Source organism: Fusarium musae, chromosome 5 (genome assembly GCF_019915245.1).
Source record: "Fusarium musae strain F31 chromosome 5, whole genome shotgun sequence".
Taxonomy (NCBI): Eukaryota; Fungi; Ascomycota; class Sordariomycetes; order Hypocreales; family Nectriaceae; genus Fusarium; species Fusarium musae.
Window position 1 is genome coordinate 2,649,339 of NC_058391.1, and position 13,369 is coordinate 2,662,707.

The 13,369-nt window shown below is 48.1% G+C and overlaps 5 protein-coding genes across 5 annotated transcripts; 3 read left to right on the forward strand and 2 right to left on the reverse strand.

Moving 5' to 3' along the window:
* Nucleotides 1-898: 898 nt before the first annotated feature.
* On the forward strand, nucleotides 899-2,489 carry J7337_007229 (uncharacterized protein; the record flags this gene model as incomplete). Its single annotated transcript, XM_044824881.1, has 3 exons — nucleotides 899-1,354; nucleotides 1,438-1,620; nucleotides 1,677-2,489. The coding sequence occupies 3 exons, from the start codon at nucleotides 899-901 to the stop codon at nucleotides 2,487-2,489; spliced, it is 1,452 nt and encodes a 483-aa protein (XP_044680538.1).
* Nucleotides 2,490-2,970: 481 nt separating this feature from the next.
* On the forward strand, nucleotides 2,971-4,179 carry J7337_007230 (uncharacterized protein; the record flags this gene model as incomplete). The annotated part of the gene is made up of 1 exon (XM_044824882.1): nucleotides 2,971-4,179. One exon carries the CDS (start codon nucleotides 2,971-2,973, stop codon nucleotides 4,177-4,179), a length of 1,209 nt encoding a protein of 402 aa, XP_044680539.1.
* Nucleotides 4,180-5,824: 1,645 nt separating this feature from the next.
* J7337_007231 (uncharacterized protein) lies at nucleotides 5,825-6,804 on the reverse strand (the record flags this gene model as incomplete). Its single annotated transcript, XM_044824883.1, has 3 exons — nucleotides 5,825-5,923; nucleotides 5,972-6,066; nucleotides 6,138-6,804. The coding sequence occupies 3 exons, from the start codon at nucleotides 6,802-6,804 to the stop codon at nucleotides 5,825-5,827; spliced, it is 861 nt and encodes a 286-aa protein (XP_044680540.1).
* Nucleotides 6,805-7,841: 1,037 nt separating this feature from the next.
* On the reverse strand, nucleotides 7,842-10,461 carry URA7 (CTP synthase ura7; the record flags this gene model as incomplete). Its single annotated transcript, XM_044824884.1, has 13 exons — nucleotides 7,842-7,948; nucleotides 7,999-8,051; nucleotides 8,099-8,344; nucleotides 8,393-9,096; nucleotides 9,142-9,290; nucleotides 9,496-9,600; nucleotides 9,704-9,737; nucleotides 9,797-9,863; nucleotides 9,923-9,951; nucleotides 9,998-10,034; nucleotides 10,085-10,131; nucleotides 10,245-10,291; nucleotides 10,413-10,461. 13 exons carry the CDS (start codon nucleotides 10,459-10,461, stop codon nucleotides 7,842-7,844), a joined length of 1,674 nt encoding a protein of 557 aa, XP_044680541.1.
* A 1,299-nt stretch (nucleotides 10,462-11,760) lies between these two features.
* Nucleotides 11,761-12,515, forward strand: J7337_007233 (uncharacterized protein; the record flags this gene model as incomplete). The annotated part of the gene is made up of 2 exons (XM_044824885.1): nucleotides 11,761-12,136; nucleotides 12,181-12,515. The coding sequence occupies 2 exons, from the start codon at nucleotides 11,761-11,763 to the stop codon at nucleotides 12,513-12,515; spliced, it is 711 nt and encodes a 236-aa protein (XP_044680542.1).
* Between the last annotated feature and the right edge of the window lie 854 nt (nucleotides 12,516-13,369).

Genomic DNA, 13,369 nt, shown 5'->3' on the forward strand with positions numbered 1-13,369 from the left:
ACGGACCTGAGACATCCAACGGACATTTAGATGGACACTGATTCGTTTCTGGGTAAGCAATATGACATTTATGCTGTTCTTTGCTTCTCCTCCGTTGGCTCTAGACATTACTCGTCATAAGCTTAAAAGGCAGCATGATGTTGTACTATACGAGAAGCCCATTTTCCCAACCTTTCCTGACCGTGAGCCGTCGGTTGTGGCTGCCATAATACTAGCAACGCCCTCTGCACTATTAGGCCTTTTGTCGAATACTTTCCTCATAGGATTCAGCATATACCTCGGGTGTCTTTATACCGATAGCTTGATTCCTGGAGACGGAAAGTCTGGCTCCCTTTGGATAATAATATTCTACATCATAGCGGCAAGCATTGGGACCTTCTTCCTTAATACACTCGCCGCGTTCTGTGCGTTCGATGCCTCTCTACGTTACAAAGTTGACCCGAGAAGGATGGAGAACCACTTATCATCGATCTCTGATTCGCCACCTCGTACGGGCATGTCTGAAATCTGACTTCACTATCTCAGATCAGGCTTAGTGTGGGATCCTTTCCAGTCAGGATGGGGATGACATCCAAACAACAGGGCCGCTTTTGCAACTCATTCATCCTCTCATCTGCAAACTCTTTCAAATCCAGACAATACCTCGTATGGTCATTCTAGGCTCAGATGACTCGCGTAAAACCAGGGCAAAGACAGCGTGCTAGAGCGCCGAAAGTACGGACTGGCTGCGACACTTGCAAGTAAGTTCATTCTGCATGGCTTGCAAACGAGTGTAAATGAGATGGCTAACAGATTGTAGGAGTACGTCTTGTCTGTTATTTTCTATTGTTGTGTTCGTTGTTCTGACTGAAGTAGTCCGTAGAGTTAAATGTGACGAAGCCCGTCCAGCCTGTACGAGATGTATGTCCTCCTGCATAACTCAACACAAGGATCTACGACTGACTGGTTTACTCCAGGTACATCAACTGGTCGCAAATGCGATGGTTATCAAACCAACACACCTAGTCCCCCAGCTGCGTCACCCCCATCACCTATCCCCTCTCCAACCTCTGTCATCTCCACATATACCACTCGTCCCGAGGCACGATCATTCCAGTTCTTCATCGAAAAGACCCTGGTCAACTTCCAAACCTTCTTTGAAGATGACCTTTGGAATAGAAGAGTTCTACAAGTCGCTCAATCCACGGACTGTATAAAACATGCTATCGTCGCCTTGGCTTATTACCATGAACTTTACCTTACTCATGAACAGTGGAGGAGCCTTGAGTCTGTTTCTGCACTAAAACACTACAACCTTGCTATCAAGGAACTTCTCAACCCATCATCTAGAATCTCATCACAAGGTCATATCCTTGTGCTGTCATGTTTGATTTTCATCTGCATTGAGGTTACTTATTTCCTACTGCTACTGCTTAATTTATGCTGACCCGTTTCCAGCTTCTTCATGGAAAGACTGATTCAGCCATTGGTCTATTTCGCTATGGCTGTGCCATGATCCAACAATTCAGAAGGAACTTCTCTAGCAATGGAGGCCGTCGCCCTCATTCGAATTCTGACGTCGAAGCAACCTTTAATCTCGCTGATGCCTGCTTCAGACGTATTGCGGTGCAACTCCTTATGGTATGTTCTCACCATATGTGCTTCCGTAATCTTGAACTCCCACTAACCTCTTCAAGCTCTTGGGGGACGTTGATGCAGGTGTTTGGACATCATACCGTGAGACCTTCAGTAATACACTTCCGCCTCCTGGAGCTTCATTTCCATCCCTTTCTGATGCAAGAGAAGCCATACTGGAGCTTCTTGTCGAACAAGCCAGTCCCGGTTTGAAGGGAAAGCCAATCTACGAGACAGTATCATATGCTACAAAGGTCGAGCAATGGGGCCAGTCATTTGATAATCTCTTGACTAAGCTTGAGAACAGTGGCAGAAGCTTAAGTATCAGTGAGCAACGAGCAATCGCTCTATTGCAGCTTCATCGAAAGTACCTGGAGATCAACGTCACCAAGTATTTGCACGGTCAAGGCGACCCTTGCTTTTGGGATCGCTTCACCGCTGAATTTGACGAAATTGTCAACTTCGCGGCCACGGCAGCCGGACTTGACAAGAACTACACTCGAAGGAACTGGGCAAAGGACTCTCCCTCAGAGGCACACTTCCACGTCGACCTAGGGTATATATCAATCTTAGTTTCGGTCATCGCACGATGCCGCGATCCACATGTTCGAAGAAGAGCAATCGCAGTCATGCTAGCAGAGCGTGTACAAGAAGGCGTGTTTAATGGAACCCAGTCAGCCAGAGTTGGGGCAAAGGTGATGGAACTTGAAGAGGCCAGGAGTGGAAGAGAGGTGAGATGTAGTAGTGACATACCTGAGGGTGCGAGAGTTAGGACTATTCGTGTGCATATGCTGGGGCCTGAAAATAAGAAGGTGAAGATGGTGTATGGGTTTGATCAAGGATATTGCGAGGAGGTTAGAGAGATGGCTGAGTAGACGCTTGGACAAAGCTAAATATCAAGATGAAAAGAGTGCAATAGAAGTTGAGCCTGTTGAGGAGATTAACTGCAGATGAATGTCTAATGCCTGAGCAAGAATTATTGCTTGAAAGTTGGAGGAAGAGAAGCGAGTACGGAAATAAGCACAGTGGTGTCCAATCAGAAGTGTCTATGGATGATTCATCATGAATCGCACCGTTTCTGGTTAGTTCAGATCTCCGCCAAGGTCAATCAGGGATATACCAACCTATCATGTGTCTCCTTTAGAATCACTCTTCTGCAGCTCCAGAGTCATAAATATTGAAGCTATCCTTGATAAAGAAATCGACTCATCTCGATTCACCTAGTTCATCAATACAATAACTCCATCAAGCTCGCTGTTCTCTCAGTTCACCATCATTCACTCCAACTTCTCCAACACCTCGCACATGAGTCTTACATCAACTCTCCTATCAACTTCTACAACTGCAACTTCAGTAATGGGCAAATTTACAATCCCCAAGTGCGCTACAGGTCTACGTGAAATCGACCCTTCACTACTAGATCTCCGTCCCGACTCTGAAATCATCGCTCAACTCCAAACATATCAACCCACCACCTCAGAGAAGAATGTCTGGGCAGTCTGGGACAAAGGCTTCCACGCCATGTACCCCAGTCATCAACGCACAGTGATCAATTGGGTCAGGCGCCTCGGTCCTTCATGGACGGTTCGTCTGGTTGATTTCGTCGAAGGCTCGCCTAACAACATTTTCAAGTACGTTGGCAAAGAGTGGTTTCCGGAAACCTTTGTCAATAAAACCATGGATGGAAAACACGCGCCTCAACACGCAGCCGACCTGGCTCGTTTGCCTCTGATTTACGAACATGGCGGAGTTTGGATGGACGTTAGCAATATGCTGCATATCCATCTTGACACGCTGTTCTGGGATCACATTGCATCACCCGATACGCCATACGAAATGGCTGCATGGATCATCACAGGGCAGATCAGAGCCAAATGGGGCGACTTTGGCAATTTCATGTTCGCTGCTCGCAAGAACTGCGAGTTTATCAAGAACTGGCACGAGGGATACAAAGAGCTGTGGAAGGGTCGAACGAATGTCGATGGATTTCACAAGCATCCTCTCATCGCTGAGATCGGTCTCGCTGAAGGCCTTTCAAATCCCGAGGATGAGAACCAGATCTACTTCATGACAGACTATGTCTCACAGATGGTCATCGGTGACCGCACCCGCAACCTTGTCGACGTCACCACCGGCTTCAACGGCCGTGAATTCTGGGAGAACAAGGTCTTCATGGTAGAAGGCATCGAAAATGGCATTCTCGGTGCTCTCAAGACTAACCTCGACGGTCAAAAGCAAGCCGACTATTTCCTCACACGCCTCGACGAGCCTGATCTCGACAAGAGAAGTGAAGCCGAAGCCTTCATGGTGGAAATGCTCGAGAAGAGTCACATGTACAAGATGTATCACAACTCAATGGGAGATCTTCCAGCTTTGGGCGATCTCGTCAAGAAGAAGGAGAATCACGATATCACATATCGTCCTGGGACTTTTGGAGAGTTGTACCGATATGGAACTGTGCATTGGGAACCAACCAGGGAGGTTGTGAGATTGGAGCCACAGAGAAATGGCGACGAAATTATATACGGTACGCCTACCAAAACTGCTGCTCAGATTAGGAATTAGAAGCCTAGAGGGGTATTGAAGCTTAGAAATGGACGGGTTAGATACGACGTATTAGAATAAAGAGGTTCTATGTTTCCGAACCTTACTTTCGAGTTATATTTTGATACTTTTAAGTCATATATACATTTTTCTCTAGTTACTGTAAAGACCAATATCTCCAACGTTCCATTAAACTTTCAGTTTTCGAGCAGGTGCAGTCTTCCATATCTAGTCCGCCGTCAGATATCCATAACAAAAACATCAGAAAGGAACTTACATAGATTTCTATCCCAGTAGCATTGATAAGAAAACCTAACCAACCTCCAACAGCATACCCCACTCTTAAAGCAGCCGTGATACCAGGCAAATCATTCAAATCCCAATTCGTCGTAACAAGTGCTTCCTGCAACGGATTCTCGCCTGAGGCGTATGCGGCACAACTTGGATATGGATTCTGGCTCGTTCCAGGGAAACTTTCGTGTAAATAATCGATGACTGCGCATGGCATGCTCATGGTGATCGATCGAGAAGGGTGGCCGATAATGTGAGCTAGTGATACGAGGATGAATCTCATGGTGATGATTGATGTTGCCTTTAGCAAGTCAGTAACGTTTAGGAATTAGATCCTTAGTTGGCGGAGTGCTCACCCAAAACCAGGCCCTCAGCATCCAAGCGCGATGCTTCTCAATCTCTTTCTTCTTGATACTAACATAACCCTTCACCATCGCAGTAGTAACTAACGTCGAAAGAGTCCATGTTCCTATTCTGTTTGAGAGTATGCCGCCCATAGCCTCACTCTCAATAATCAACGCCGCCACCGTTCCCACTGCCGAGAGGACCAAAACGATGTATCCGTTCAAGCGGTGGAACTTGATATATTTCGGTCTTCGAAGAGCCGGTATGAACTGGAAACACACAAGAGCACCCGCGGGTAAGAACGTCACCAGGTGTAACAGCATGCCAGACCGCATAAGGCCTGGTTTCTGAAACACGTAACATTCTCCAGGCACTGACCAGGGATTTCCCTTTGCGCAGAATACACCATCGATGTTGATGTATGGAAGTTGAAGGGTCGAGAAGAGAAATAGCAGACCACCGAAGATGCAGAATAGAGAGAATGAGGTGGTGTTTGCGAAGCCAAGGCGAGTTTTTAGAGCAGCCATTGTCGCCGTATGACAACTGAGGTTTGACTCAGGCTTCATTGAAGTCTCTCGAGGGTCTAAGTACTCACCTGAGAAACGAAAAGAATTGTTTTTTGTGGTGGGCTGGTGCTTACGTGTGTTTATATTCTGGGGAGTTTTGATGCTATGCTCTTTCTGGCCCTGGAGGATGCATCCGCCCATTTCCGGCCTAGTATATCGAAGGAATCACGAGGATGAACAGGGGTTGACGGTACTCAGTGTCTAATTAGAGATGGTTTTATTGGTTGGTAAGCTTACAAGGACAGTCGGGATTCCGCGCGTCTACGTGAGTATTATGATATGCCGGTGGTTACTCTATTGGGATAAAGGTCCCTTTCACGTACATCGGCGGTATATCTGAGGTGTTTCTTCAAATAGCCGTGGCGAGACCCTGTTTCTATACGTTGCGGTCATATCAAGGATCCAGTCACAGAAGCCTGATATCTTGTCCGCTTAGCTATTCTCTTAAAGTTCAGGAATACTAACTATGGCGCTTTCTCTCCTAAGTCGGCCAACCTGACTGCCTCCTGAGCCGCCTTTCCAAAGTCTGCCTCAACGTGGATATCCAAAGTCGCATCTTTAAGCTAGAATCGGCTCAGTCATTATTCACATTTCACAAGCGAAGCACCTACCAGCTGGAGTCCAGCCTCCGAGTTCGTTCCCTGTAACCTGACTACCATGGGAACTTTCAAGGGGCCGAGCTTGCTTGCTGCTGCGATGATAGACTCTGCAATCATATCGCATCTTGTGATTCCTACTACTGTCAGCTCATCCTCAATACCTTAGGATCAAACATACCGCCATAAATGTTGACCAGAATCGCCTTGACTCGCTTATCAGACATGATGATCTTGAAAGCCTGCAGCATCGTCTCCTTCGTCGCTTGACCCCCAGCATCAAGAAAGTTCGCACTCGAACCACCATACAGACTAATCGCATCATTCGTCGCCATCGCAAGTCCCGCGCCATTAACCACATTTCCAATATTCCCATTCATATGAACATACACCAGGCCATGCTTTTCAGCTCGCACTTCTTCCGGGATCTCCTGTTTCTTATCCCTCAGAAAAAAAAGCGGTCGTTGCCGCGACCGCGCTGCGTCGTCGAAGAAGAAATCCGAGTTGTTACACATAAACGTTCCATCTTTGAGAAACAAAAGATCTGTTTCCAGACTCAACGCTTCCTTGTCCCGGAAAATGTTGAGAAGGCGTTGGATGACTTTTCTCAAGCTCTCCTTTGAGGCCTTGCCCAAGTGGAAGCTCTGTGCTATGTCGGTGAGTAACTTCTCGGTGATACCGGCGCTCAGACTGAACTCGAACACTTTCTGAAACGCAGCCTCGTATATGACATTGGGAAGACCCTTGTGACTCTTGGCATCTCGAATCTTGATTATCGGTCGATATCTCTCTCGGTCAACAGCCATAGTGAGACGCCACTTCTCTTCATGTTCCACAACCTTTTCCATGTAGACCGGGATTGTCAGGTCCCTGTGGTCTTTCTGTCCGGTGGTATCTCTGATATAGCGTAGTAACGCTTTTATTTTACCTCTTCCGGCTGCTTGATCTTTTATTTCTGAGAACTCTCGTCTCCCATGGAGGTTCTGGGGTTTTAGAAGTGCGTGAAGGTTTTCAGAGTGGGCATTAGCATTATGGGTCAACCGAAGTTTGCGTCTCGTAGCTTACTTGCTCCGTCTGCTATACGATCCATCATCGCTTGTCCAGCTTGCTTTGACTTAACAAGCTCGCCTATTGGAACGGGTATTCCTTGCTAAGTAAAACGCCTTGAGCTCTCCGCATTGTAACTCCGTAGCTGAAACCTCGACTTACTTTTCTCATGAGCTTCTGTGACTGATATTCGTGTATATGTAGACATCTTATCTGAGTCTGGCATTCCCTTAGCAAGTGAGCATAAAAGTTGGGAGACGAGCAGTACATTGAGCGTGTTCGAGAATAAAGGAATGTTTCGCACTTCGGATCTAAATCTGTGAGCCATGGCGCCACAATAAGAGAGGCTTCTATAAAAATTAACAAACACCACAATTTCACAATTTGATGATCTTGAAGAACGTTGCCGAGGCGATCGACGAGGGGTACTGGGATGCTTTTGAGTCACGTGTCACCAGCAAACCATCCCAATCCTGCCGTCGCCAAGTTCAATTGACAATGCATCACTAGCAACACACTGCGAACATGCAATCACAGGCGTCGGTGTCGATTTATAAGACAGTGACAGCTTTGCGCGAGCAGAAAAACGTTGTGTTGGACGGGCAATTGATCATAGTCATCGAGATTGAGAACTTCAAACTGAGAGCACTTCAGTATACAATGCATCTATAAATTCATGTCTATCATTTTCGCCAAGGTATAGTTCATTTTTAAGCACCCAACGCCAACCATGCAGTCTAAAAAACCTCATTATCTCACGTCCTACGTAGATCTAAGCCCAGAACCCCCAATCCGTGGGACCGTCTCCCAGTCTAAGCCTGACATTGAACTGCGCCATCTAAAAGTTGGTCACATCGCTGACTCCGTTGGTGGCCTCCTTCTTCACGCGAGCGGCCTCGATGATCTCGTCGAGGCATCCAGAGCTGGCGGCGACAAGTCCGAGCACTAATACAGTCAGTCATGGTGGGCGGTGATCAGCACATGGGGATACTCACGCGAAGGCGCGGGGGCCAAGGTCTTGGACTTGTACTCAGGGTGAGCCTGGAGACTGTTGACGGTCAGCAATAGTCGATATGAGCGATAGAAAATACTCACCCAACAAAGAAGGGATGGTCCTTCAACTCAATGGTCTCAACGCGGACACCGAGGTCATCCATTGAGGTCAAGGAAAGACCAGCCTTCTCGAGATCCTCAATGTAGTCGGGGTTCACCTCATAGCGATGTCGGTGACGCTCCTCTACGACATCGACTCCTCCGTACAGACCTCGGAGCTTGCTCCATTCGGTGCCGGGCTTGAAGTGGGATGTTCGGCTACCAAGTCGCATGGTACCACCCATTTTCCTGTCATTTATTAGCATCCCTTCCTTGATACACCAGACGTTGACTTACTCCTTGGAGCCCTCGGGCATGAAGATGACAACCTTGTGCTCAGCGGTGGCGGAGAACTCCTCGGATGTGGCATCCTTGAGACCCATCACGTTGCGAGCGTACTCAATGACTGCAGTCTGCATACCCAAGCAGATGCCGAGGTAGGGGAGCTTTCGCTCACGAGCCCATTTGGCGACATCAACCATACCACGGATACCTCGAGTACCGAAACCACCAGGAACGATGATACCCTGAGCTCGAACAACATGAGCCCAGGCCTCGTGGAACTTTCGGGGGTCCTTCTGCTGCATATCGGGTTCGAGGTGCTCGGAATCGACGGAGATGAGGTTCAGCTTGCGCTTGCATCGCATAGCAGAGTGCTCGAGTGCCTTGTGAACACTGAGGTACGAGTCGTCAAGACTGACGTACTTGCCAACCAACACAATGTTGACGGGTTCGAGGTGTCGATCGGGGACAACGGTCTTCTTCCAGAGGTCCCAAAGAGCTTGGCCCTTTTGAGCCATGGGAGGAGCAACCTCAAGCTTCTCAAGGGCGAGACCCTTGCGCAGAAGCTTAAGAAGACCCTCCTGCTCGAGGAGGAGAGGGACCTGGTAGATGGTGTCCATGTTGCGGACGCCAATGACCTGCTCATCTTCGACTTGGCAGCTTCGGGCGATCTTTGTGATGGTAGCGACGTCGAGTTCTCGTTCGCAGCGGCAGGCAATCTGGAGACGTTAGGCGCGGACTGTTATGGATCGCGAGGAACATACCACATCGGGGATCAAACCGGCGCTTCGAACTTGTCGGATGGCATGCTGAGTGGGCTTTGTCTTCTCCTCTCCATTGATGATAGGGACGTAGGAAACGCTGATGCTGAGGAAGTTGTCGCGGCCGAGTCTGTGTCGCAGTTGCTTAATGGCTGTTAGTATTGAGTTTCGAGATCGGTCTGGGGTTCATACTGAAAGGGCCTCAACGAAAGGACCGGATTCGAGATCGCCAATTGTTCCGCCCTGCCGCCAAGTCAGTCGCTATGCCAAGCCATCGGTAATCGGTAGGAGATCGTACAAGTTCGACTATGGTGGGTTAGCGAATGTCGCGTGAGATCTAGCTTATGGAAGACGTACTGATGCAGACATCTGGCGATTCACCAGAAGCGTCAACTGGAATCTTGGCAACGCGCTCAATCCAGTTCTGAATGGCATCTGTGATGTGGGGAACGACCTCAAATGCTGTTAGTCGGACCTTCAAGATCGTAAAGTTGCGCAATGTACCTGAACAGCTACGAAATCGTTAGCATCCGCATAAAATAACAATCTCAGATGTAACACATACTCTTTCCCAAGTAGTCTCCGCGTCGCTCCTTCTCCTACATCAATTGTATTAGTGGTCGTGGATCGCGTAGCGAAGATTCCTGAGGATTCGTACAATGACCTGCTGGTAGATCTTGCCGGTAGTGATGTTGCTGTCACGGCTCAATTGGATGCCAAGGTATCTGGAGTACTATAAGTCCCTGGTCGAGCTTCGGTCAAGTCTTGTTGTCGGAGAACATACCGCTCGTAGTTTCCAAGATCGAGATCGGTCTGAGGGGTCAGCGCAAAGTTTTTCGTCGGTGAATATTGAGCGTACCTCGCCGCCATCGTCGAGAACGAAGCACTCGCCGTGCCTGGGATGTGTTAGCGGAACACACAACCATGGGATTGAGTCGCAACATACTCGAGAGGGTTAAGAAGACCAGCGTCGGTGTTGATATAAGGATCGGTCTAGTCGAGGGTTAGAATCGTCGGTGAGGGAGGGTTTCGTCGGTGGGGTTTACTTTGATCGCCTGGTAACGTTAGTCAAAGCTCGCTCGGTGACCGTGGTTATCGTATCGTACCGTGACTCGAAGACCGAGAGTCTTGAGAAGAAGACCAGCACTACTGGCTAACATTGGCGTCAGTCGTTGAGAATATCAGCACAGCTCATCAATTGCCATACCGATAATGCCTGTGATTCACGAATTAGTACGCCCTTCATAACAAGAATGCGACGACGATAAGCATACCTTTGCCTACACCAGAGATAACTCCGCCGCTCACAAGAACAACCTTCATGATGTCTTTTGTTCTTTCAATTGTTCGTTTATATAAATAATAGAAACTGCTAATATGGCAGGGCGGAGTTGCTGGGAGTTTTGTACGGCGCGTTCGCAAAAACTTCAATCAACGAAAAGAAAGATTCGGCGGTGGGGTACGATTTCTGCCACGCCCTGTGAAGCTCAGAACGCTGACCGCCTTCCGAATGCGGCTAAGAGATGACTGCGTGCGTCACGCCGCGGATTCATCCTGGTTGAGCCCCACCTGGCAGCCAGTGAATTGGTTCAACTGAAGCCATTCAGATACCTCTGTGTTAGGAGCCTAAAGATTAGCCTTATAGCCAGCACTCAGCTACGTAGAAGGCTTTCAGAAGAGTCATGGGGGATAGGAAATATCGCATGCCAGAGCGAAAACCCTCAGAGCATGCATTGGATAAGAAATGGTGGTTCAGGCTCGGACTGGTCCCTGGGGTACTTTGTGTAAATGGTATCCCTAAAAACGCCGGTTAGTTTTCCACGATGGAAATATTATGTTGTGCAACAAGCTCGAATTGACTTTTAAAAGAATGAAACGATATTAGTTTAATTTTGCCAGATGGTAGGCTTACTGGTATCAACTAGAATACGATTAGAAAGCTCTTTATCAAGGCCAATTGCTAGTTGCATCTCTTGCTACAGGTTAGCTTGCAATGGTGATCTTGAGGATCGCCAATGGCGGGGTAGTTTCGCGACCCATCACCAATTGACCTCGGAAGCAACGTACAATTGCGTTGTTCAGCGGCACCTCGCATAAGGTATCATCTTTCCATGTAATTTTTCTCTGCGTGCTCAGTTGGAGGTAACACACTTAGGATGATATCATCACGGGTTTCCCATCATCTTCGTTCTACGACAAACATTCTCAGGACAGCGAAATGCTTCTCTACGTCCTCAACTCATACAAGTCCATACGATAGAACAATACGGAACCTCAAAATAACAGACCAGACTCGAGTTATATACCAAGGTATGGCATGTCTCATATTTTCTGCGCATTTAGAAGAGACTGACTAATTACGGAACATCAATCGAGTAGGCTTCACAGGCCCAGTGGTGCGCACGCGACTCAATCCCACGCGTCACGAAGCCAGTCACTGACTGCCCACGATCTAGGCAACCATAAATGCAAAAGACACGATAAATTATGGAACAAAAGTTGTCGGGGGAGTCTCTCCAGACAAAGGTGGCCAGACACACCTTGGCCTACCAGTCTTCAGCACCGTCAAAGAGGTAAGTCACTAGCTCATTCAATTGCCCAATCTAATAGCTATCCCAGGCGATGAAGGAGGTCAGACCAGACGTCAGCGCCGTCTTTGTCCCAGCAAAATTCGCAGCCACAGCAATTCTCGAGGCGATTGAAGCAGAGGTTCCCCTCGTTGTCTCTGTAGCAGAACATGTACCTGTTCACGATATGCTTCGGGTTCATGAGGTCCTAAGAACACAGTCCAAGACCCGACTGGTAGGTCCCAATTGTCCTGGCATAATCTCCCCGAACCAGTGTCGTGTAGGCATAATGCCCTACAAGCAGTATACTCGCGGCTGTGTCGGTATAGTGTCCAAATCAGGTACATTGAGCTACGAAGCTGTTGGGTCTACTTCGCGAGTTGGCTTGGGACAGAGTCTTGTTGTGGGAATGGGAGGCGATATGCTACCAGGTAAGTTTTCATCGCACAAGCTGACTTACATTAACACGGGACAGGCACGACCCTGGCAGATGGACTGAAGCTCTTCTTCAACCATGATGAAACCAAGGGAATCGTCGTCATTGGAGAAATTGGGGGCGAGGCGGAGCTCGAAGCCGCGGAGCTCATTAGAGAACATCGCCGCACGTCCCCAAGACCCAAGCCTGTCATAGCGATGGTAGCAGGGCGCACGGCGCCTGAAGGAAAGGCCATGGGACATGCTGGTGCGATCTGGAGAGATGGAGATGTAACTGCAGAGGCTAAGACTAAAGCTCTAGAAGATGCAGGAGCTTTCATCGCGCCGCACCCTGGAGTCATGGGCGAAAGGATGAAGGAGTTGCTTGGGATGTAATGTGTTGCTTCCCTTTCTTTCTCTCACCTTCGCCGATACCATGAGGTCAGGATTCCTCTCACAGTTAGAAACTCAGCATCAACATAGCACATCACATCACAGATATCAGCAAAAGCTACAGTCCAAAATGTTTGATCTGGACAGAAAATTCGAAATCGACCCCTCTACCAAAAGAGTCTATCTCGGAGAGTATTACAACCTCTGCTTTGATTTTCACGCCAAACCCTTTTATTCACATGCCGAGTTTATTTCCCGTATACACTAGGGCCTGGTACGCCTTTCGAAAGATTTTTCCTGGATTACCGGCCATATCAAACACGGACACACCGATCAGGGAGCCGATAAATACAAGATCATCTCTTTTCAAGTGATGCCTCGCTTTCAAGTCGAGAACATTCGAAATACCTCCTCATACGGCTACGATCATTGACCGCAGTATACACCCATATATAGTCAATCAAGTGTGAGAAGCCAGGGGTTCAGATGCAATAGATTCGGGACTTGAGTAGAAATTAATCAGCTTCAGGCTCCGACAGACCTACCATCACGAACTGCTTCTTGATTTCCCTCACAAGGATGAATCAATGTCGGAAAGAGGCACAGCAACCTTATTTATCAGACACATTCATCATAATCAACTTGAATTTCAGTAACTCTCACCCAAAAAGAAGTACATATCTTGCTTCTTCGTCTTTGATTGGTGGACCGTAGAATAAACACCATCGTGGCTCATCCCTGTCGTCTCCCATCAAATGACGTCGAGGCGCCACGAGAACCGGTTTTTAGAGCGACACGCGCCACACCCAAAAGACACAGCATGGCATCACAATGCGTCTTGGTCAACCACCACCAAG